Source organism: Musca autumnalis, unplaced genomic scaffold (assembly GCF_047663935.1).
Source record: "Musca autumnalis isolate F117 unplaced genomic scaffold, ASM4766393v1 scaffold_1, whole genome shotgun sequence".
Classification (NCBI taxonomy): domain Eukaryota; kingdom Metazoa; phylum Arthropoda; class Insecta; order Diptera; family Muscidae; genus Musca; species Musca autumnalis.
Window position 1 is genome coordinate 3,367,892 of NW_027411644.1, and position 23,989 is coordinate 3,391,880.

The 23,989-nt window shown below is 34.7% G+C and overlaps 1 protein-coding gene across 6 annotated transcripts in view; it reads left to right on the forward strand.

The window, feature by feature from the left end:
- Positions 1–1,587: 1,587 nt before the first annotated feature.
- The window catches only part of Mhcl (Myosin heavy chain-like), a 120,166-nt gene continuing 97,764 nt past the window's right edge, over positions 1,588–23,989 (forward strand). For 2 of the 6 annotated variants that reach the window (XM_073959001.1, XM_073959049.1), the window contains exons 1-5: positions 1,588–1,686; positions 3,534–3,836; positions 3,922–4,185; positions 4,251–5,036; positions 5,107–5,253. In XM_073959001.1, coding sequence (XP_073815102.1) covers positions 3,657–3,836; positions 3,922–4,185; positions 4,251–5,036; positions 5,107–5,253 — 1,377 coding nt within the window. In that variant the 5' untranslated portion in view covers positions 1,588–1,686; positions 3,534–3,656. The other 4 variants (XM_073959010.1, XM_073959038.1, XM_073959021.1 and 1 more) reach the window with 4 other exon arrangements.

Below are 23,989 nucleotides of genomic sequence, written 5' to 3' on the forward strand. Positions count from 1 at the left end.
TTGACAATGAACGTACTTCAAATTTGAAATTTGAAAAAAAATTTTAAACAGTTGTGAGCATGAAACTACCTTTCTTCTTGTACCATGGCCCTGGGTATACGTCCGTATATAGGTATGGGCCACAGTTTATACAGTTGGCCATTCAGAGTTCTGTTAACAACATTTGACAACAAACATAATAGATTGTTCATTATTGTGATTTGATTTCCTTTGTATTTTATGTATTTGACAGCAAACTTAATAGTCAGGGCTAACTAGTTTGGGCTGAATGGCCAACTGTATAAACTGTGGTATGGGCCATAATTGAAATGTGTTGAAAACAAAAGAACATGAACAGAAACAAAACATGTGAAAGGGAAACAAAAGGAAATCGATGCTTTTCATGCATAATTTTACTAAAGTGTTTGCAGTTGTGTGTCACACAAGCAAGTTTTGGGATTTTGACAATCAATACATGAAGTCAACTGTCCTGTCAATTGTAAACGCAGGGTAAACAAAAGTTTTTATTATTAATGCGTTGGCGGTCAGTTTCGACCATGGTGGAATAGGAAGGTGTTACATCAAATCATACCCAACGTCAAATTTGGTCACAATAATGTATTATTGTGAATTGGTTGTTTACATTTTGTATGTTTTTTTATTCACAATAATGAATTTTGACTAGAGTTGTATAGTTCATGAACGAACTAGTTCAATTGAACGATTCATTGAAAAGAGCGTATGAACTAGATCAGTCGATATAGTTCATTATAGTTCACTGAACTATAATCAGAGTCGGTGACCGTAGATCAACGAACGAACGATTCACAATCTAGTTCAACATGTCGTTCACAAATGCATAAAGTGACGCCGTCGTCTGTGTTAACTGATGCCTTCGTTATCTGATGAGTTTGTTTACGTTTTGGATCAAGGTACATGGAATAGATGTTCGAAAATGAAGATTTCTGCAAAAACATAGAGACATAACATATTTCAATATACCGAATCCATTACCTATTGAATGTACCTTGTTTTGGATAGAAAAAAGGAAAAAAAATAAAAGATAAACACACACAATGACAATTTCTACACACACACACACACACACACAAGATTTTTTGCCAGCCACATAAATGAAGGACTTTTTTCTTAAATTTATACCAACTTAATCTTTCTTTATGAATGGAATAATGCTATGCAAATGTAATATTTTTGTTCTGGATTAGTTAAATTATGTATATATTTTTCTATAATTTGTTTATATTTGATGTATGTATGCATGCCTTTTCATCCAACGAACGATTAAAAGCCGGTGAACGATTCTGATCCGAATGATTGAACTGGATAGTGAACAATGAACTAGATTACTGAACTAGTTCAGTTAAAAGAGCTGAACTATTGAACTAGATCTTTCAAATGAACTAGATTGTACAACTCTAATTTTGACAACTAGTGTGATAACCAGCTTGTTTTGCCGTTGTACCTGTATTATTGTGCCATGGTTTTGTCTGTCGGTGTGTACCCCTCTTTAAAGAGTTTGGAAAGTCGATCACGAAATATCGACTTTTTTTGAAAGTCGACCTTGATATTTTTACTTTTCCAACGAAGAAGTCTATTAATCGAAAATCGACATACATATCCCTAGTTTTGATTGAGCACCTCTGTTAAATTTGTGCACTGAAAATTAATTAAATAAAATTGCGAAAGGTGAATAGAACAATAAATAAGACAAAAAACACGGCTGATTGTTCATCATTACGAGTTAAAAAAACCAAAAGAATATATTAAAATCGTGAACAACCGAAATAATTGTATCAAATAGCAAATCGACGGGTGAAACTAGATTTTGTTGTTGTTGCTTTTTTGTTATTATTCATACCTGTGTGTTTTGTGTGCATAAAATACCACGAAATAAAAGGTGAAATCGAAATCGTTGAGATTTGAAGAAAATCAAAGTCCTACTGTATTGAATACATTAACAATATTACGGATAAAAGTGTCAAAGGAAATATAGTGTAAAAATCAACAATGCAAAAATCCCTTTTATCGGTGTTATTTGTGTTATTTGTTTGCATTGATTTTCCTAGTTTTTCTGTTTTTCCTTTGATTATGTGTGTGTTTGTTGTTTTTACGTGGATATGTAGTGATGTTGAAAGAGAAAGGTGTAGTCGGTATTCGAATTGACTGCTACTTGGAAATAACATATTATTTGTAGTCGTGCAAAATATAAATTTCAATTTCAAAAGATTTAGTAGTATAAAGCCTGTTCGATGACTTCGCAAGTAAAAAGTATTTGCAAGTTCTTGCAAGTACTTGCAACTACTTCTCATTTCCCTTTTATTGAACAAGTTTGTTATCGAACAGAATTTTGTAAAAGTTTGTACAAATTTGTACAAACATTTGCGTTATCGAACAGACCTATACATATTTTTATTTATGATAAAATGTATTTCTAGAAGTAAAATGTCATACATCCAATGAGTCCAATGAAGTTTGCGAGTAACGATACTGTTGTTAAGTTTCCGTCTCCTAAAGTATTTGCACAACTTTTTACAACACTACTATGTACTTTTTTCCAGTGTTGCAAAAGTGTTCTTTCTGCAAGGCAATGATAAACAAAGTGGTGTGTACTTTATTTATGTTGTGATACCAAAATCGTACAATCTTTCTAGCTCACAATAAAACAACAACAAAATAAAAAAAGAAAGTTTGCCGTTTCTTTACATATTCAGATATTCAGTAATTATGCAGAAATAAACAAATGAAGACACTAAAGTGGGATTATTCTGTTAAATTTATAAGTACGTTGTGAGTTTTCCGAACTTTTGCTTCGGCAAGGTAAAGAAAACAGGAGAAATTCCTTTTTCCATAAATAAAGTGCCCTAATATGCTACGCATTAAATGACACCTAGTTATTGTAACACACATTCATTTGTTGTTCGTATGTATGAACAACATATCCATCTTAGAAGTGAAAAATTGAATGTACCTAGCTGGTGGTATACTACCACTTTTTGTTTGTCGTGCTTTGCAAAGTAGTTTCCAAATGCTGGTTTTGCTGCGGTGGGTGGGAGTCAAGTGGGCAAATGTTATTGTTCAAGAAAATGCACAACACACACTCACGGGCGGCGCTTTCAAACTCAACACACAGGCAAGATATAATCGAATTAGCTGTTTTGTTGTCGGCACAAGGGAATGAAACCTTTTCTTTCTTCACTCGGTTTAGACATATTACATTGCAAGAATATTTATGCAAACTATCTACAATTCAAGATTAGTTCACAAGTTCAAAAGCTGGTAAAGGGGGGAACGCAAAAGAAGTGAAACAGGAACGAAATAATGAAATAATATGAAAATTATTGAATGTATGCTTTGAACCAATACTGCTCCACACACCCAAAAACGATTGCAGATTTTTAACGCCACACCCACTTATAGGCGCGGTGGGTGGTGGTGTTGTTGGCCTTTTCGTTGGTTTTCTATGGGCGGACGGACGGACGAACAGATAAGACCCCAACAATGTAGATAACAATCCGCTAATTAACTTTTTCCAGCTGAAGGACTTTAACTATTAATGTGTAAGCGACACGCTCTTACAACTGAATTTGGAGCGTTTGCAAAACCACAACAAAAAATTTTCTACTGTTACACACAAAACACGGCCTGTCGAAAGGGATATGTTTAATTTTATGAAGAAAGGCGTATCTGTGGCCAGCAGTAATGCCAGCGACAGGGAAAAGGCTGAAAGAGAAGAGAAGGAGAAGCGTAAGCGAGAAAAGAAATTGCGAAAGGATGGAAAGAATACTTCTGGAGTATCCGGCAGCATGAGCACTGAGGAGCTACTCAGATTAGATGAGGTAATATGAAGAGGCAATTGCAGATGTTGATCCACTTTCAACAAGTACCACTTAATTTACATACTTTTATGTCCATATCTTGTAGGTTCGACGGTCTTTGAAGATAAGAGGACGACGGAAGGAAAAGGAAAAACTGCCAAGCGGAATAACCGCTGATTATAGTGCTGAGTTTTTTGCGGCTTTGAATGCAGACTCGGTTAGTAATGAGCTGGATCGTGGCAATGAAGAAATTGTAGCATCTGTACATACTACCATTGAGAGCCGGTACAATGGCAATGGGACACCAACTAGCAAACATTCCATAAGTGAGTCGATTACATTTAGCAGTTCCGGAAGTGACTTGGCTAAGGTTAGTTGCACGCCCTTTATTTCACCCAGTAAGTACATATTAACACCAGAGTCTTTTTCTTACAGAGTCGTTTCATGCTTCCAGTTCCACCCAAACCTCCAAAACGCGGTATACTCAAAGGATCGCGTAGTAATATTAGTAACATTCACGAAGAAATAACAATCGCTTCTCCGGATGCCCTGATACGCAATACTATACAAAACGAGTTGTTATTTGACGGTACTCGTAGCATGGGTGGTGCCGGTTCTATTGGTTCTAGTTCCAGCCAACATGGAACATCGTTTACCTCAGTAGAAAGTTTGCGCAGTGATGAGGGTGGCATACAACGGGCTATGACTTTGCCGACTAATGCACGGTATACCTCCCCTCACATACAATCGCATGGGAATCTCCGCGTTTTAACTTCACCGTCTCCGAGCGCAGATAGTCTTACAGATACTACAAATTCATCATTTGCCACGCCTCCATTTTCACTAAGCCCCATAGGAGAATCTCAAGGCATGGAACGCTGGTCCAGAGTGCAGAATTTTGAAGATACGGATCTTCCATTACCGCCAATTAAGCTGGTTAAATTGCCCCCGCCGAGGACTTTGACCATACGTCGTCAAAAATCGCCAAGGCAAGATTTTGGTTTTAGTCTTCGAAAAGCCATGTGCTTGGACCGTTCAGAATCTCTATCACATCCCTTATTTAAGCCCGTCATTTTCGCTGAACCAGGAGCTGGCGGCGGTTCCACAGGTCTTTTACCAGGTGATCGTTTACTTAAAGTTAATGGCACATCTGTTTGTGATTTATCGCGTGAACTAATAATTGAAATGATAAGAAACAGTGGCGACTCTGTAACAGTTGAAGTAAGTGTTTCAAACGACCGCTCGTGGTACAGTTCTTTTATGAATTTTTCTTTTTTGGTATTTTTTTCAGGTACAACCAGTTTCAGAATTAGTTGAATTGAGTCGACGTTGCATGCCACAAAAAAGTGCAAATGGTGATGATGATGATTCGGATCGGTCACTAATAAATGCTGATAACTGTAATACTTTAAAGCGTAGTGCTAGTAAACGTATCAAGGTAAGTGAAACATGGAAAGAGAGGAAGTGATAGCGAAAGAATTATTTACTTATAGACATCTGCTCAAAATAATAGATACGTTCTGTAGATTTTTCTTGAAAATTGAATGGAACAGTAACTTGTTCAGTAACCCGATGATTATACATGCAAGTTACTTGCAGACAGTTGTGTATACATATTATAGTCGAAACTTCAATTTTTTCGAACTTACACTTGCATGTGTAAACGTTCGGAAAAATTTTGAAGTTATTTTCAAAGCACTTACATTGACAAGGAAATTTTGTCGGCAGTGAGGTTGATAGTTGGTTTTATTTTTTTTTATAAATTTTACATGTGAAATATTGTTGAAAACAACACCATTGACTAGTAGCATCGCATCTCCTTCCTACCACTTTCCTAAGAAAATTTGAAATACTGGACCTTTCTTCTTGACTTATCCCAGGTGACATTTGTTTTTTTTTTTCTAATTGTTTACGCGATTTTGAACTAATGGGCAAGAATTCTGAGTGGAATTAAAAAGGAAATACAACATTCTTCCACCTGCACCTATAAAAAAAACGTTTAGTTCATTATATTCCATTCTGACAATTTTTGTGTTTCAATCAATTTTTAAATATTGAATTTAAACATGTCATGTTTTATTTTTTCGATAAATTCTCTCATTTGCTATGGTTGGGACATACATATTTATTCTTCGTCGTCGTTCGCTCACAGAATTTTGTAAGGGGAATTAAGTAATAAAATGTGTGTAATTAAATTTAATATATACATTTAAAGGAAAGGTTATTGTTTTTCTTGCTCATTTAATGTTTACATGTGTTTGGGGCTATATCTCTGAAACCAATGCGAATCTTCTTCTGACATCTGAAGCAAATTTGTAGATAAGGACAAGAATATAATATTTGGAGAAATATTGAACTCGAAAAACTACATTTATTGCCTCAAATTTCAAAATATATGCAAAAATTCCACAATTTTTATACATTTCGCACTGTATATCCAAAACGGTTAATTTTTTGAATATTTCCTTTTGGAAAAATATTCCCTGGAATGTAATACACAACTCTTCAGAACATGTCACTGTTGTAAAATGACTCTATGCCGTTTTTTTTCAGTACATATTTCAACGACGATTTAATAAAAATGTGTGAAATCCGAAATGCGAGAGTAAACTGTTGGTGTGAACTGTGTTTGAAATACGTGTTGTAAAAGATAAGATGCAAAATACCACTGAAACAAGATGAAGTAAGCATTTTAGAGTTTCTGAATGTTCTAAAGAATTGTTGAGAACTTTATTTGGAAGATTTTTGCAAAAGGTTACTTGGTTCAACTCCCAATAGTTTAGCCGATACTGACCAGAATTTCAGCAATTATGTACAATTTTCTATATTTTAGAGATTTTGATGCCCCAGATGGAGATTTTCTTATGAGATAAGTTCTACTAGTTTAGGGCTACAATATTGCCAAAGACAGTAACGAAATATTCCTACTAGTTTCTGAGATAAAGACCTGATAAATGCAAAAAAGTGTAGTTTTAGCCCGGTTTAGATGAGGCCATAAACTCCGAACTGGATCTGACAGGACAAAACCCTAATAGGGTTTTTGTAGTCTAAATATGTACTTTCAAAAAATTCATACTAGAAGTTGTTTGCACTTTCAGTGTTGCATAGTGTTATATGCCCATTTTAAAACATGACAAAATCTACTAGTTTTTACTACGATAACAATTTTTCTTTATGATATCGAAAAAAAATAGTAAAAACTAGTAGATTCTTGTAGTTCTGGAAGAAAGCATATGTTTCTGTTATTTACGAATGGTGCCGTGGAAACGGGTTAATTCATGTACGTATTTCGACAGGCGAACAACGTAATTCAAACGCTCATGTGAACGTGTTATAAAATCTGATTGATCGACTGACTGATTGAAAATACTAGGAAATATTTCAATATTAAATTTTTTATCCCAGATACTTAAACTAAATGAAAACAATAATTGTCTTGTTCAAGAAAACTGGTTCATCAATGTATCACAGTTCAATGTACGAAAGAAAAAATTATGTTATTATTAGGTTCTTTGAACTGAAGGCAGAGAAATGTCAAACGAATTATTGATTTTGTTATTTTTACATAGTTACCACAGTAGATTACCGATAATTTGCAAACAAACTGTCTGTAAAAGTTTATAAATTATTGATGTTTTTATTTAATGGGATTAAGTCAGGAATTTAATACAGTAAAATCTCGATAATCCGGACATCACATTTTGGCGGTATCCGAATTATCGAATTGTCCGGATTACCGAGTAGTTACGAAAAACACATAATTTTGTGTTTAAATTGTGAATTAATTTAAAATTAATTCAATACAGAGAATTCATTTAAATAAACGAATTAATTTTCAATGGTGGCAAAATGATCGTTCAGCGTAATGTTAGCGACATTTCCTGAGTAATTCAGCAACTTTTCTACTGCGATGTCGTAAGACTCGTTTTTGGGACTCTTCTATAAAAATTAAGTCCCATATCATTGACCTAATATGAATCGGGGTTGAACAAATTCAGTATTTTCTATATTTAAATATTTACAAATAAAATTTGGAACTACTTTTCTAGGCTTAAATCAGTCATTCTGTCTGCTTGAATATTAAATTGGAATGGGGATATATTCACGAGATTTTGGACTTTTTGCTTTTTTTTATATCATTAGAGGGTAACTCCTTCTTTACGAAACAAGTGTCCAGAGTCTACAGTGTAAATGTTTTTTACAGGATTACCGCGTTGTCCGGATTATCGAGACTATACTGTAATTGCTGTTGAGCCATTTTTGTCCATATTTCGACTCTGTATAATTGAAGTATGTTGTAAATAAATATGCAAAAATATTACATATTTTTAGGATCATTTCTTTATTAAAATAAGATGTGCCGACTATTGGAACATGTCATGTCGATAATTGGCTAGAAAAAAAAAAAAAAAAAAAAATAGGAGTATCTTACGCATATTTCACAAGTTTTATAAGAAATAATTCAAATATTTTTATTTCATCGAAAACACTGAAAAGAAAAACAACTTCTAGTGGGCATTTTCTGAAAGTACATATTGAAACTACAAAACCCCTAGTAGGGTCTTCAGCAATTTTGTAGCCCTAAAGTAGTAGACCTTAAGTAACCCTGTAGGGACTGTGGCCGATTTAAAGCTCACATAAAGCTAGCTTTTTTTTAAACATAAGTGACATTTTATCGATCATTTTGCCTTATGCCAACTGACTAATTTTACAAGGCGATGAGCGCCTGAGTAGTCAGTATTGTCCAACGCCAGATAACTTTTGGACTGATAATTAACTTTTTTTTCCTATTTTTAGTCAGTTTAAAACATAATTTGTGTTCCTTTTTAATTCCAGAATAATATGAGTAATATGTACGAATATGTTCAGTCCATCAACACTGTATTCTATAACTGGATGCTGCATTTATACGAAGAATATTAAGAAAAAGCAAGTGTGAATTATTTATACATTTGTGCCTTTTTTCTTCGATAAACACAAATACTTTGCAGACGGTACATGTTTCTGTTTTCAGAGTGGTTAATCTCTAGATAAGTTTTCGACTAACTTTATATTGGTCGAAAAGTTATCTAGACATGGACAATTGCCGAAATTTTTTTCTGTTCAAAGTGGTTCATCTCTAGATAACTTCTCAGCCAGTTTTTAGTCAGTTTAAAAATTATCGATCTATTATCAATCATTTTATCAACTGGTTAATAAAAGTCCGAAAGGGAAGTGTATATGAACAAGGAGAAAATGCATGTAGCGTATCAAAATCGTTAAAATATTGGAAAGTTTACATAATTATGGCCAGTAACAGCTAAACTATTGGGCATTGAACGAAGTAATCTTTCGTAAAAATAAATGTGCTCTGCAATTCTTCAAAACATTATGAAACCTAAAAACACTTGTTTCATGTTGTTTAGGCGGTACTTTATATCATACTTTCTACAAAACATACTTCAAACAATGTTTACACAGGCTGCTTATTTTCATATTTGTTTTGGAAAATCTATTCTAGAAACACTGTGATAGAGGCATTTTACAGGAATGGACTGTTTTGGAGAGTTGTGTTTTACATTCCAGCGGATATTTTCCCAAAGAAACTTCAACGAAAAATTTAATAGTTTTGGAGATATGGAAATACGAAATATTTGCCAATTATGGAATTTTAAGATATATTTTGCATTTTGAGAATGCAGTTTTTCGTGTTGATTAATTTTTGCAAATATTTTCCTCATTTTCTAATCTATAAGTTTGCTTCAGAGGTTTAAACTAAAGTTTTCTTATTGGTTCCTTTGTAAACTTTATAATTAGGATACAGGTAGTACACGCACTAATAATCCAACATTATTTGTATTGTATTGAGGTTGTAGATGGTAGTTGGCTATGGTTATGGTTATGTGGCTAGGGTTATGCGCTATGTGTTTCTCTATACGTAGAAGAATTTCTTGGTAGTTCGTTTGATGGTTTTCTTAGTATTAGGTGTATGATGTTTTTCTTTAAGATATTTAAGGTGCAAGCCTCTTCCTCTTTGTTAGAATTGTTTGCGTTTAGTAGATCTGTCAGGAATACGCAAATTCTTGTACCGCGTTTGACTCCTTTGTTGGAGAAGTCCTTTTTTTGTGAGGGTTGCTCGTGTTTTCAACAGTATGCAACAATTTCTTAAGACATTCAGTGATTCCTTGAACTGTTACAAGAGAAAATTATTCGAATATGTAAATCAGACTTGATTTGATGGTCAATAGTTATTTTTATTAGTATAGATGTCTATGATTATCAATGTTCCTTGATTTTTAATATTGCTTGGCTGGTTTATCAAACAACTATGTATTTCTTTATATTTTCTTAATGTACTTGCTGTTATTAAATTTTAATTGCTGTTAAAATATGCAAATATTTCCATAAAGCGAGTAAAAAGTACCGTTATAACGCGGTTTTGCTGGCTCTGTACATCTAGAACTCCGAAAAATAACAAAAATCCCACTGCCGAACGCTTCATATTAACATCAAGGACCGGAAATTTCAAAATATCCCAAGGCATTTGAAGTGTAGAACAAACTTAGTGATAGACGAAAGGCAGACTTTATTTTTTCTAGAGAAAATTGTTAAATGTACATGGTTATGATGTTTACACATCTTATATTCATGGTATACAGACTGAAAAATATTTCTGATCGCTCGAGTTTCTGTGCATTCTACGTCATGCGATATCTTGTATATTAAAGGCCTTGATGTTGACATGAAGCGCTCAGGTGTGGAACCCATTGATTTGCATTTTTTTCCTCAGATAGAATACTAGTTTTTGAATTGGAAAGGTAAAAAATATTTCTTCTGTTTTGAACTGATAAAACTATCAAGTGTCACTTTTTGTAATTTGCTTGTGGTTTTGAATATTTTGAACACAATTCAGTATAAAATTTTGACTTTATTAATTGTTTCTACCGATTTCTGCATAAGAATATTTATTAAAGGTCTAAACATCGATTTTCATCATCTTACAAGACCCTAATACACTTTTTCACCCCAATATTTTTTGGCAATTTATTTTCACCCCAATATTTGTCGGCCTTTATTTTGAATTATATTTGTTTTTTTTTTATAAAAGTTTACAGCGAACAATTTTAAGCATGGCTCCATTCTGATGAACCCTGTACAAATGCAAAAATATGCAAATATTTCCATAAAGCGAGTAAAAAGTACCGTTATAACGCATATGTGAAACATGTTGGGTATTGAAAATTTCGGCTTCTATATACTCTACATGTCCACAAAAATATAACTAACAATTCCTCTCCTACCGCTAGATATAACGGTGTTTCAAAATTCAATCAGGTTGGTTCTAATTAGATGAACCGGAGCGTATATGATGAGGATTTATTTGACATTTGAAATCTTCTCGATTTCGTAGTTATAAACCAAACTGTGCCACCGTGGTGCAATGGTATGCACACCCGCCTTGCACACATAAGGTCGTGGGTTCGATTCCCCAGCCAGGCAACATCAAAACACTTTTCAACGGCGGCAAAATACCCCTCAGTAATGTTGTCGACATTTCCTGAGTATTTCAGCCATGTAAAACTTCTCTACAAAAGTGGTGTCTTAGAAACGCCGTTCGGACTCGGCGATAAACTGTAGGTCCCATATCATTGAGCTAATATGAATCGGGGTGCACTCATTGATATGAGAGAAGTCTCCCTTATGGGATGTTTGTGGAACAATTGTTATTAAACCAAATTGTAAGTGTTTGCAGGCAAATAGTTGACAAAATTGTAAATGTACCAAATAAATTGATCTTTTCTCTCTTTGTCGTAATATCTGTGGAAGTAAAATCGGCGCTGAATATATATTTACCATTGATTTCTTATATAAAGCGTACATAGAAAATATTTTATTGCTATCTCAAATTGGCAAGCGTGAAAATTAATTATTTTTTATTATTGAAATGCGATAAGAAAAAGGCCTCGTTAACATTTCTTTATTTTCCAAGCACACATATGTACATACAAACAATAAACACCTAACACAGAAGAAGTGTGTAAGTACGGCAATCTCTGTAATATACAAACAATAGACGGTGGATTTCTGGCCATAGATTTTACAATTTATATAAAAAATAAAAGTGAAAAAAATGGAATCATGGCTTAATTAGGTTGAGCCCGGATCACTATCATTCCAAAAAAAAAAAAGATATTTCCAATGGATTCCATTTTTTGTAAATTTCAATATTATTGCGATACAGTCTTATGTGCATTCTTGGCATGTGTCGTGTATTCGTACGGATGGATGTTGGTGGTATTGATGTTGTACTTTAAGTTAGGAACGGAACAATATCTAAACTTCGATATGAATATTTGAAGTAAACACTCACCACACCTATGTGTGGCCTACGTAAAGATACGAAACGATTGCAGGCAGCAGCAGCGTTTACTAATAACAAATTAAATGATCGTCTCTTTGTCGTAGTGAATAGCGTGGCAGCAGAACCAGCGTCAATCCCATACCGCATAGTGGAGTTGGAATGTTTTTTAGTTGTTTTTGCACTGGTCTTGTATTTGTGTTTACTTACGCCAGACTGCACAACAGAAAAGAACGTAGGAAACGTATACAAATTTCTTAGAGAATGAGCGAATTTTGTCGATATACACAAACACTGATGATCGAAATGTTATGGACAGATCAATAATTTATATACAATGTAGGTACCTATTAGAAATAAATTGAAATGAACAAGAATACCATTTGAAATTCGTTATATTCCATAATTCGAAAATTCGAATTATTATAATTCAAAGTGTTTCTTTTAATATCATTATAATTACAAATGGAATTAGAAACATTTTATTTTGTAATTCGAAAAACCAAAAAACGTTTTGGAAAACGTTTATTTGTATTAAATTAGTTAATCTATTTTCTTGGCATGTAGAATAGAATATGTTGCAAAAAGTTTCAAGTCAATCGGACAAAAATTGGCTGAGATATGAGTGTTGAAAGGGAAAAAATCATTGTGTTTTGTATGTCGCATAGAAACTAAAAATGTGCTTTTCTCGGTGTCCACTGTAGCTCGAAAATAGATGATCCGATCTTCATATGTTTTTATGGGATTATTATATACATGAAAAGCTTGTCCTTAAGCGAGAGACTCTTATTTTTTTGACGGATTTATGGCAGAAAAACTATCCATTCTTTTCGTTAAAATCAAAATTTTGACCGACATTTCACCATTTTTTTTAAAAAAAAAATTGATGTTTTTTAATTCCTTTTCGCTTAAGGGCAAGAATATTAATTTCTAAATGATCCCACAATAATATACACTGGTGTGCGAAATAATATAGCCGCAGTCGTCACTAATGCATTTAACGTTTCTTAAAACCCTTCTGCAAAGTGTGTTACGGCGGATTTTGCATTTTTACAATTAAATAGTATCCCATAAATAATGTTCAATCAACATTTGTGCAATTTGGCATTCGATGTTGTATTGGGCAGGGCAGATATGTGATTGGACCTATAAGGAGCCATCGAAAGTTAACAACATTTCTTAGGAAAATAGTAATTTGACCATTAAATTCTTAGTAAAAAAGGTTAGTTATCCTTCCTAGTGTTATTTTCCAGGATAAATTCGGCACCGCTTATTACAACTTAGACCTAAAAGAGGGCAGAATCCCCTTATATGCTCCGAAAATAAGAAAATGCCCTATAAGGACCTAGAATAAACCGTAAATATAGTATCAATATTTGTAATTGTGACTTGTACCTCCTAATATAATATACTAGCAAAACTAAGAAAAGTCCAACACCTGATCGAAAAATTTATTATTTTAAAGATTTCGGAGCTAAAATGGTGGGTCCTGTAAGGAATATTTTTTTTGCCTCATTTGCTCCAAAAAGGAAGTAAAACTTAGTTCATATAAACTCTAATAGAACGTATGTGTTGTTTAAAAATAGTGTACAAATAATTATTGTAAGAAAAAATCACGAGACTTTGTAGTAAAGACAGGATATGTTTATGTATGTTCTCGTAGGAAACTTGTATGTGTCTAGAACCTAAATCGCTCAGCACTTCTGACTTTTTAAAACATTAAGGATAAGTGGAGTTATCAGAGTTGAATGAAAATGGTCGCAATTTGCACGTTATGAAATCCAAAAATACATTTAATTATTTTTGAACTAAAATCTAATAAAAACAATTAAAAAAGTATCAGTCGGCTTTGCTGACAGAGATATACACTCAGCCGATGTGAATTGAAACTTTCATCTACGGTCAGGTTGAATGTATATAGCGTCTTTTCAGTATTTTGTGAACTTTTTTGAACTTGCCGACGAAAATATGGATTAGGATTAAAGTTCAAAAGTGTTGCAGAGGAGGTACTTAAAGGAATGGGACGACAACATATTCCAATATGTGAGTCATATCTTTTCGATAGATATCGCGCCCCCTAGTCATTTCAGTGGGTCATCGAATAACTTTTGGACCAGTATGCCAGGAAGCATGGACTTGTCCACGGAAAACATAATATCGCTGTAAACAGGACCACAACGAACAGCATCGGTATACATTTCCAAAGGATTTTCGAACAGACCTTAAACTGCACTTAGACACAAATGTTGAACTTTTGTGGGGGAGGTACCCTAAGGTACATCCATGGCACAATTACCCAGGTAGTGGCATCGTAAAATTTTGAATATGTTATGTCAAAACTTTCTTTATGTTGTTGGGGAAATTACAACAAAAATAATTTTTTTAATAAAGGGATTTAACTTTTCATATTCGATCAGCTGGTGTGATACCACTACCTGGTAGTTCTGCCATGGGTACATCCATTTTATATGTTCAAAATACATTGAACAAAATTTTTATATTTTGTATTGATTTGGTCACTAAAGTGTTGAAGATCCCACAAAATTTTTATGTTTTGTATTGATTTGGTCACTGAAGAGTTGAAGATCCCACTGGCAGCGATATCTGTTATCGCTAGTGCTTTGTGTTTGCACTGCATCGTAGTTGTTGCACTTAAGATTTTGTTACTTTTTTATGGCACAATGGGGAAATTCTTTAATGATCAAATGTGTTTAGTTTGGAAAATACAGATAATTGATAAGAATTGTATTAGCAAGGGTAGGCTAAGAATTATATTGTATTGTTACACTTAAGAAAAATATTGTATTAATAAATTTAGTGCCTTACAAACAGTCACTTGGTGCAGACGTTCGGAGTGTCTTAAGACCACTCAACGTGTAAGGACGTCGGGTCTTTCTTCCATATTTTTATACAGACGAGCTGCGGCTCTCAGTGTTTGGTATAGATACTGAAGGCATCTTTTGTTTATTTTACATTAGAAGTTGAACTAAATTTGGAGAAAATATTAGGAGATAGAAGTATGGGCTTGCCCCTGAAAACACTTTTACCGTCGTAATTGAGGCCGCGAATGCAAGTTGCTTCAACAAAAATCAAAGTGATTCGAGAGCAGGGGGGTTACTCTGTATTGCGATGCGAAAGTTAAATGCGTTAAGAGTACAATTTGGTACTCTGTATCACAAACGCAAACGCTTTCGCAAAATAGACTGAAAATATGGTAACGCTGGCTGCACAATGTAAACAATAACGAAGAATGAGAAAAAGAAATGCCAAAAAATTGTAAATAAAAACATTTAAAAATTTTTTTGTTCGGTACGTGCGTTTTTAAAACTTGCTAATCGTTTATAACAAAACAAAAAAATATAATTATGGATTCGGTGGCGGAACGGATTACAAGGAGAAAAAATTGTTTCGTCTAAATAAAGATGTGGTTATGTGCATTTAGACAACTAATGTATGGCAAAAACCAAAATTGAAATTAATTGTTCTTTTATAGCAACAAATTATGTAAAAGCTATACGGTTTCTTGTGCAAATCTCTTGCTATAGGTCCTCAAAACAATATTCCATTTAACTATACAAAGTGTTTTTACCATTTATAAAAAATACAGTGAAAAATAAGCATTTCCTACTACTTTGGGTGACAAATAAATAATTTGGAACAAGTGTCGTTTAGAAGCACCTCTCGGATGGGTCTGAAATTTTTACCATGGGTAGCCCTTAATACCTTGACTATAACGATATTAAATTTTTCAGAGCTAAGTCTATACATCCGAGATATGGGTCTTAACTTTTTTACTTGTATCAACCTATGAAATATGAGACTCGACGAAGAGTACTTTTCAATGCCGAAAATAATTAATAATTGTAATTTGATTTTTTTATACCCTCCACCATAGGATGGGGGTATATTAAGTTTGTCACTACGTTTGTAACTACTCGAAATAATCATTGTAGACCCCACAAAGTATATATATTCTTGATCAGCGTGCAATTCTACATCGATATAGCCATGTCCGTCCGTCTGTCCGTCTGTCCGTCTGTCCGTCTGTCCGTCTGTGGAAATCACTCTAGCGTCCGAACGGATTGACGTAGGTTGATGAAATTTTGGGAAAATATGTTATATTTACGTAGGACTTTTGGTATTGAAAGCGGGATATGTAGGTCCACGCTTTCGTATAGCCCCCATACAAAATGACGCGTGACGCGTCGTCGTTTTAAGGAATTTTTAAGATATTTGGCCCATTTTGCCACCGAATTGGTTGTAATTTGGTACTTTCTGTCTCCAGAGGCCAAAAAATATTCCTACCAAAGTTGGGTTATATAGGTCCACGTTTTGGTATAGCCCCCATATAAGGCCCCATATAAAGTACGCGTCATTTTAATATATTTTCAATGTCTTAGACCCATTTGACCAGAGAATTGGTTGTAATTTGGTATTTTGTGTCTTCAGAGGCCAGAAAACATCCCTACCAAAGTTGGGTTATATAGGTCCACGTTTTGGTATAGTCCCCACATAAGACCCCTTATAAAGTACGCGTCATTTTAATATATTTTGAATGTATTAGACCCATTTGACAAAAGAATCGCTTGTAACTTTGTATTTTGTGCTTCCAGAGGCTAAGAAACATTTCTACCATAAAATGTTTATATAGGTCCACGTGTTGATATAGCCCCCATAATACAATATCTCCCGATTTTCGAGATTTTGAACGTTTTAGCCTCATTATCACACCGATATGGCTGAAATTTGGTATTTAGTCTTCTTTAGGCGTATAAAACTTTCCCCCAAAAATTTGTAGGTATAGGTCCACGCCATCATATAGCCCCCATAGAACGGTACCTTCCGAATTTCGGTATTTTGAAGGTAGTGGCTACATTAATCCACCGAAATGGCTGAAATTTCTGGTGGAGGGTATAAAAAGTTCGGCCCGACCGAACTTAACGCTTTTCTTACTTGTTTCATAATAATTTATTAAATTATTATACGTTAACATTTTAACAACATTTCCCTAAAAAATTAAACAATTCTGATACAAATACAGTAATTTCTGGTTACCTGCATCATTCATAGCTGCATTTTGGCGTTACCTGACCAAAAATCAGTTTATAGGCAACTATTCTCTAGATTCCGTTCAAGATATTATGTTTTAGTGCACATTCAATAGCTGCATTTTCGGCATAGCTGCACCAAAATTTTGGTGATATTACTTTAATTTGTTTGAAAAATTTGTATATATCTGCACAAGAAAAACAGTTAAATGTTTTTGCGAACTCATGACAAGGATACATTTCAACCTCTCTGGTTTTGTGTTGATAAGAGGTGTGCAAAACAAATGCAACACAAGAAAAGATAATGAAATGTAAAAAATTTTACCGTTTTCCCTCGCTAACTTGAAATGTCTCTCACTTTATTATTGCTCTTATAGCTGCACATCATATGCACGTAAGTAATATTAAAGATATCTGCCTTGTTGGGCAGGTAAGCGAATTTTAGCTTCCTGCATTTTGGGGATTGCTGCACAAAAAGTCGTGCAATTTTTGATTGTGCAGGTAAGCAAAAAATACTGTACAAGCATTTAATTGTGCTAACTTACTTGATTCGTTTCCTTTGCGTTTGATATTTTGTTAACGCAAGATATTTGCGCTTATCGCACGAGTTTGACATGCGCTTTCGTATTACAGAGTGCGGTGATACCAGATTTGCGAAAATTAGATGCGAAAGGAGATGCGAAAACGCATTAGAGAGTACCAATTACTTGATTCGATGCAATTTTTCTTACGCATCGCAATACAGAGTAACCCCCCAGGTCTAAAAGTGGACTTATCTGTAATTTTGTGTGATAGGTACCCGAAGTAGTGGACGAATATAGTCCATATTCGAACCTGATCTATATCTGGTAGATATATTAGGATGTGTAAAGAATGGACTAAATCGGTCACTCCCTTCAAGAGTTATCGTGTGAACAAATTTTCCGAACATTTTTGAGCTTTTGTGTGGGAGATACCTGAAGGAGTGGACCGGTATGGCCTATCTTCGAACTTAAACTATGTTTGGACAAAATATTACGAAGGCCAAATTTTTGACCAAATCGGTTGATCCGTTCTAGTTTTAGCTTGCGCTCCCACCACTACACACCGTGTCATTGGAGTTTTTGCACCTTTCAGGCTATTTTCTCAGGAAGTATGGACTTGCCGTTGATGAAACTTGTACCATTGTATGGGGGACAGTGAATAAAAGTTGCTACAACAAAAATCAAAGAGAATCGAGAGCAGGTCCTAAACTGAACTTTTCCGAAATTTTGTGTGGGATGTACCCAAAGGAGTGGATCGATTGAGTCCATACTAGAATCTCATCTAAGTCTTGTAAAATTTTCACGATGTGCAAAGTATGGACCAAATCTGTTACTCCCTTCAAGAGTTATCGTTCGCACAAATTTTCCGAACTTTTGTGGGGGAGGTACTGGAATGAGTGGACCGATATAACCCATCTTCGAACTTAAACTAAGTTTGGACAACATATTAGGAAAACCAAATTTTGGACCAAACCGGTTGATCCGTAAGAGAGTTATAGTGCGCACCAGCCAGCCAGACAGACAGATGGACATTTCTAAATGAACTCCAAATTGTCTGAAACGGATTTCGTTCAAACATACTTGGGGTCTAAAACCATTATTTCGATGAGGCAAATTTTGCCCGTATGAAAGAGTATATTAGGCTATAACCAAAAAATACCAGGCCAGTACCATGTGCGGAATATTGTCCTGATAACGAAAACGCGTGTTTTAGTTCGAATCGGCGAAAAATGTTTCCGCACCTAAGACGATTACTGCAGCCCTTTTGATATTTTTCTGTTTAAAAATTTAAATTGGTTTGATATTGATTTTAAATTAGATTTAAACTATTAATAAGTTATTACGAAAAACATTTTTGTCATTATAACAAATAAAACAAGTAAAGTATCAGTCAGCTGAGCCGACAGAGATATACCCTCTGCCACGTACCCGAAGAAAAAAATTTAACACAATACTTCTCTAGGTTTTTTAGCTGTTGGAAAACTTTTCCAGGAACTTTTCCAAACTTTGGGTAGGGTGTACCCGTAGGAGTAATCCGGACCTAATACAAATCTGTAGGAAATAATACGATTTACAAAGTTTGAGCTGAAGTATGGACTTGCCCACGAAACAAAATTACAACATCGTAACAGGGGCGGCAAGTGCAACCTGTTGCATCACAAATTAATAAGATCAGAGAGCAGTTCTTAAACTATACTTTTTCCAAATTTTGTTTGGGAGGTACCCAAATGAGTGGACCGATATAGTCCATATTAGAACCCGATCGATGCCTGAAAGTAATATTACCAATAGCAAAGTTTGACTCAATTCGGTAACTCCATCCTGAAGTTATCATGCCCATAATATTGGCGAAAAATTTTGAACCTTTGTGGGGGAGGTACCGGAAGGAGTGGACCGATATGGTCTATCTTCGAACTTAAACTAAGTTTGGACAAAATATTGAAAGACCCAAAATTTGATCCGATCGAGAGTTATCGTGCGCTCCAACTAAGACACATGGTATTATATGGGTTGTTTGCAGATTTTTGAGGAAATATGGACTTGCTCCCGAAAAAAATTATATCGTCGTAATGGGGGTAGTGAATAGAAGTGGCTGCAACAAAAATCAAAGCGAGCAAAGCGAAGGAGTGGACCAATAGGGTCCATATTGGAACCTCATTTATGTCTGGTAGAAATGTCACGATGTGCAAAGTATCGACTAATTCGGCTACTTCCTTTAAGAGTTATCGTGCGGACAATTTTTCCCGAACATTTTTCAACTTGTGTGGGGGAGGTACCTGAAGGAGTGGACCGATACCTGAACATAAATCAAATCTGGACAAAATATTTCGATACCCAACATTTGAACCGAATCGATTGATCCGTTCGAGAGTTATCGTGCGCACCAGCCAGACAGGCAGACAGACAGACGGACGGACATTGCTAGATCGATTCAAAATTGTCTGAAACGCATATCGTACAAACATACTTGGGGTCTAAAACCATTATTTCGATGAGGCACATTTTTGGTCGTATCAAAGTGTAAATACCCTCATTAGCCTAAAGGCTGAGGGTATAATTAAATAATGCATTCCTGAACTTCAATGCATTTGGTGCGGAAACTTTTTTCGCGATAGAGTTTTTTTTAGTAGTTTTTCATGCTCTACACGGCAATGCGGTGGTATTTTTAATATTTGCAAAAATTACAAAATAGTTATAACCCTAGTGTATATACCCTCGTTAGCACATATGCTGATAATGATTATTGCTGCAAGTGTGCTGGGTCCAACCCCGTTCAAAAATTCCGTTATATTTCGCTTATTATTTATCGTTATATTGTTTTGTACAAACAGTGTTGAATTTAGATGGACATACATATAAATGGCAAACTTTATATAAATTGCATTAATCCGTGTATATTTCGTTCAAATCACCTGTGATATTAGTAGGAACTTGGGAAATGAGATCAATAGAAGAAAATTAAGTAAATTATATAAGTTTTACATCTCTTACCGGGGGAGGAAAGGCCTGTAATATGGAAAGAGGATGAACATGGGTAAATATGGCAACATTTTCTTAATGATGGGAAATTTCCTGACAGAACCGCAGCAAATATAGCTTTGTCGAAGAGGACCAAAATCTCAAGATTATCAGCTGAAATCAAAATTTAAGACATCAGATATATGAAAAAAAAAGAATATCGGTCCAGCATTTACGTTTTTCCGCAAGAAGGACTTCAACAAACCTTTCTAAAAGCCCTCATATGTCAAAAATTACGCTGTAACTATATATGGTAATTTTATTCGGAGTCAGTTAAAATTTGTTAAAGTACTGCGTTTTCGCGTCCAATTGGATGATTTTAGTTTCTGCACTCTTTACCCACATATTGGGTAAATACGTGGGTATTTACCCATTTGTAGCCAATTTACCCATTTTAATGGGTATTTACCATTTGGGTACTTACCCATTTCCCATCTCTAAACATCAGAAAAAAAACATGTTTTTAATGTTGAAAAGTCCGAATCAGTAATGACATTAAAAAAACCAACAAGGAAAATTAAAAAGTAAAGATTATACAAGAATACAGATACTAAGAGTTGAGAAAGTAGTCAGTAATTTTTATTCGAAATACATTATTTGAGTGAGAAAATATGAGTAACTCCAATGGAAGCTGGATCCAACACCTCGTAACACGAACTAAAAATGACCTTTCAAAGGTTAAACAAGATATTCTGGGAATAATTATCTTCGGATTCAGGGCTGACCGGGAAAATGTAAACGTTTGACGAAGAGAATTAGGTATTCCACTTCTAACCATCTTGTGGAAAAAAAGCATGTTACCACGATCAACATAAGCCATAAACGAAATTCCCAAAAAACGCTGTGTATGTTCTGAAGTATGATCCCGTCTTTTAATATAATAAACGAAACGAACTACAGTATTTACTAGCCTATTTAATCTCTGCATGTTACAAGACCCAGTTCCCGAAACAATTTAAAGGCCATGACGGACTTGTGGCAGCAATAGAGCATGTGCTAACCTCAGTTTAACCCAATACGAGTAACGCATGAGTAAATTCTACGCAGAATGCCATATATTTTAGAATAGATATGGTTAACATGTAACCCAAAATCCAAATTTCTGTCTATATGAATACCCAAGCAGGATCCAAGTGCTGCGACAGATCGTTCAAGTACATAACAAATAACACCAGAGGGGACACCAGATGTCAAGAAAGCTATACCAGATTTCACACCATTCAAGTCCACGAATTGATACCTATCAGTCAGACCAAACGAAATTAAAAAAAAAAAACACTTTTTTACCATCTGTCAAGGAAATGTTCAGTCGTACGCCAAATCACATGATCCTCTGGGGACATGCATAAACATTACTCACGGTGCGCCTTAACTAATTTTAAATAAAAGGTGCTTACACCTGGGAAGTTCTTGCGGATTCTGAAACTACAATGTTCATAGATGAGAAAAATCAAAAAGCGAAATAAAAATCGCCGGAGGGATTTTCAGATAAATCGCGGTCAAAGTTTAAATTTTTAGGGCTTTATTATGTTTTCACGAGTTTGGAAACCGCAATCCCAATCGAAATGACATAAGAGCAAATGTTGTAGGATTGAAAATTCTGTACAAGATTGACCGTAACGTTATTTTCGTAGGTTTTACCATTTCTGAGATATAGAAGTTCAAATTGGGACAATGAACTGAGTGTATCGTCTCCTTATAAAACATTGTCATGAAAGGTGCACCTTAACTAACTTTAAAGGAAACCGTTTACACCTGGGAAGTTTTTGCGGATTCTGAGACAGCAATGTTCATAGATGAGAAAAATAAAACACAAGAAAAAATCGCTGTAGGCATTTTGAAATAAACCGCAGTCAAAGTTCACATTTTTAGGTTTATTTTATGTTTTCGCGATTTTGCTTGGAAACCGCAAGTCCTATCGAAATGGGGCTAAAGAAAATTTTGTAAAAAACAAAAAAAAAAACGTTACTTGATTTTTCTTCCAATAAATACCTTTAAACAATACGTTCTATTAAATTTCATATCAGCGAAGTTTTAATTCATTTTTTGGAGCAAACAAGCTAAAAAATTGTGATATTTCTTACAGGACCCACCATTTTTTCTCTCAAATCTTGAAAATACCAAATTTTTCGACCGGTTTCTGGTATTTTCTTATTTTTTCTTAAAAAGTTTAGCCAATTCCATTCACAATTATAAATATTGTTACGATGTTTGCCGTATAGTCGAGGTCCTTATTAGATATTTCTTTATTTCGGACCCCTTCTGGGGTCTAAATTATAATTAGCGTTGCGGAATTTTTCCTGGAAAATAACACTAGGAAGGATAACTAACTTTATTTACTAAGATTTTTATGGTCAAATTACAATTTTCTTAAGAAATATTGTTAACTTGGGTTGGGTCTATTATTTTTCACACCTCCTTATAGGTCCAATCACATATCCGCCCTGCCCAATACAACATCGATGTCGACTGTGGCCTTATTATTTCGCTCACCACTGTATGTTGATCGGTTTATTCGATTTCGAGCTACAGTGGATATTTAAGATTAATCTTAAAATTTTGAAATTTCCAAAATCAGGAAGTTCCATTCTATTGGGGCTATATCAAAACGTTAACCTACACCAACAAATTTCTGAAGAAAAATGGTGTTGCCCCAAAAGGGACTAAATACCAAATTTCTGCCATTTCGACGTGAAAACAAGGCTAAAACCTTAAAAAAAAACATTGTTCCACAACATCCCATACGGGACAAGGGAGACTTCTCTCATATCAATGAGTGCACCCTGATTCATATTTAGCTCAATGATATGGGACCTACTGTTTATCGCCGAAGTTTTTCAAGGCTGAAATACTCAGGAAATGTCGCCAACATTACTGAGGGGTATTTTGCCACCGTTGAAAACTTTTAGATGTTGCTTGGCCGGGGAATCGAACCCCCGACCTTCTACGCGCAAGGCGGGCGTGCATACCATTGCACCACGGTGGCACCCAAAAACCTTTAAAGTACCAAAAATCGGAAGTACCGTTCTATAGGGGCTATATCAACACGAATCTATGAGTAATAGGAACTTCTGCACCAAAGTATAAAGCTATATCTTACAAATTGTGATTTGTATATTGAATTAAAGAGACAGACAGGCGGATATCGTTATATCGTATATTAGTATTGTGTGGTGATCGAGAATATATATATTTTTTAGGGTCTCCGACGAATATTTGGATGTATCATAAACGGAATGATAAACA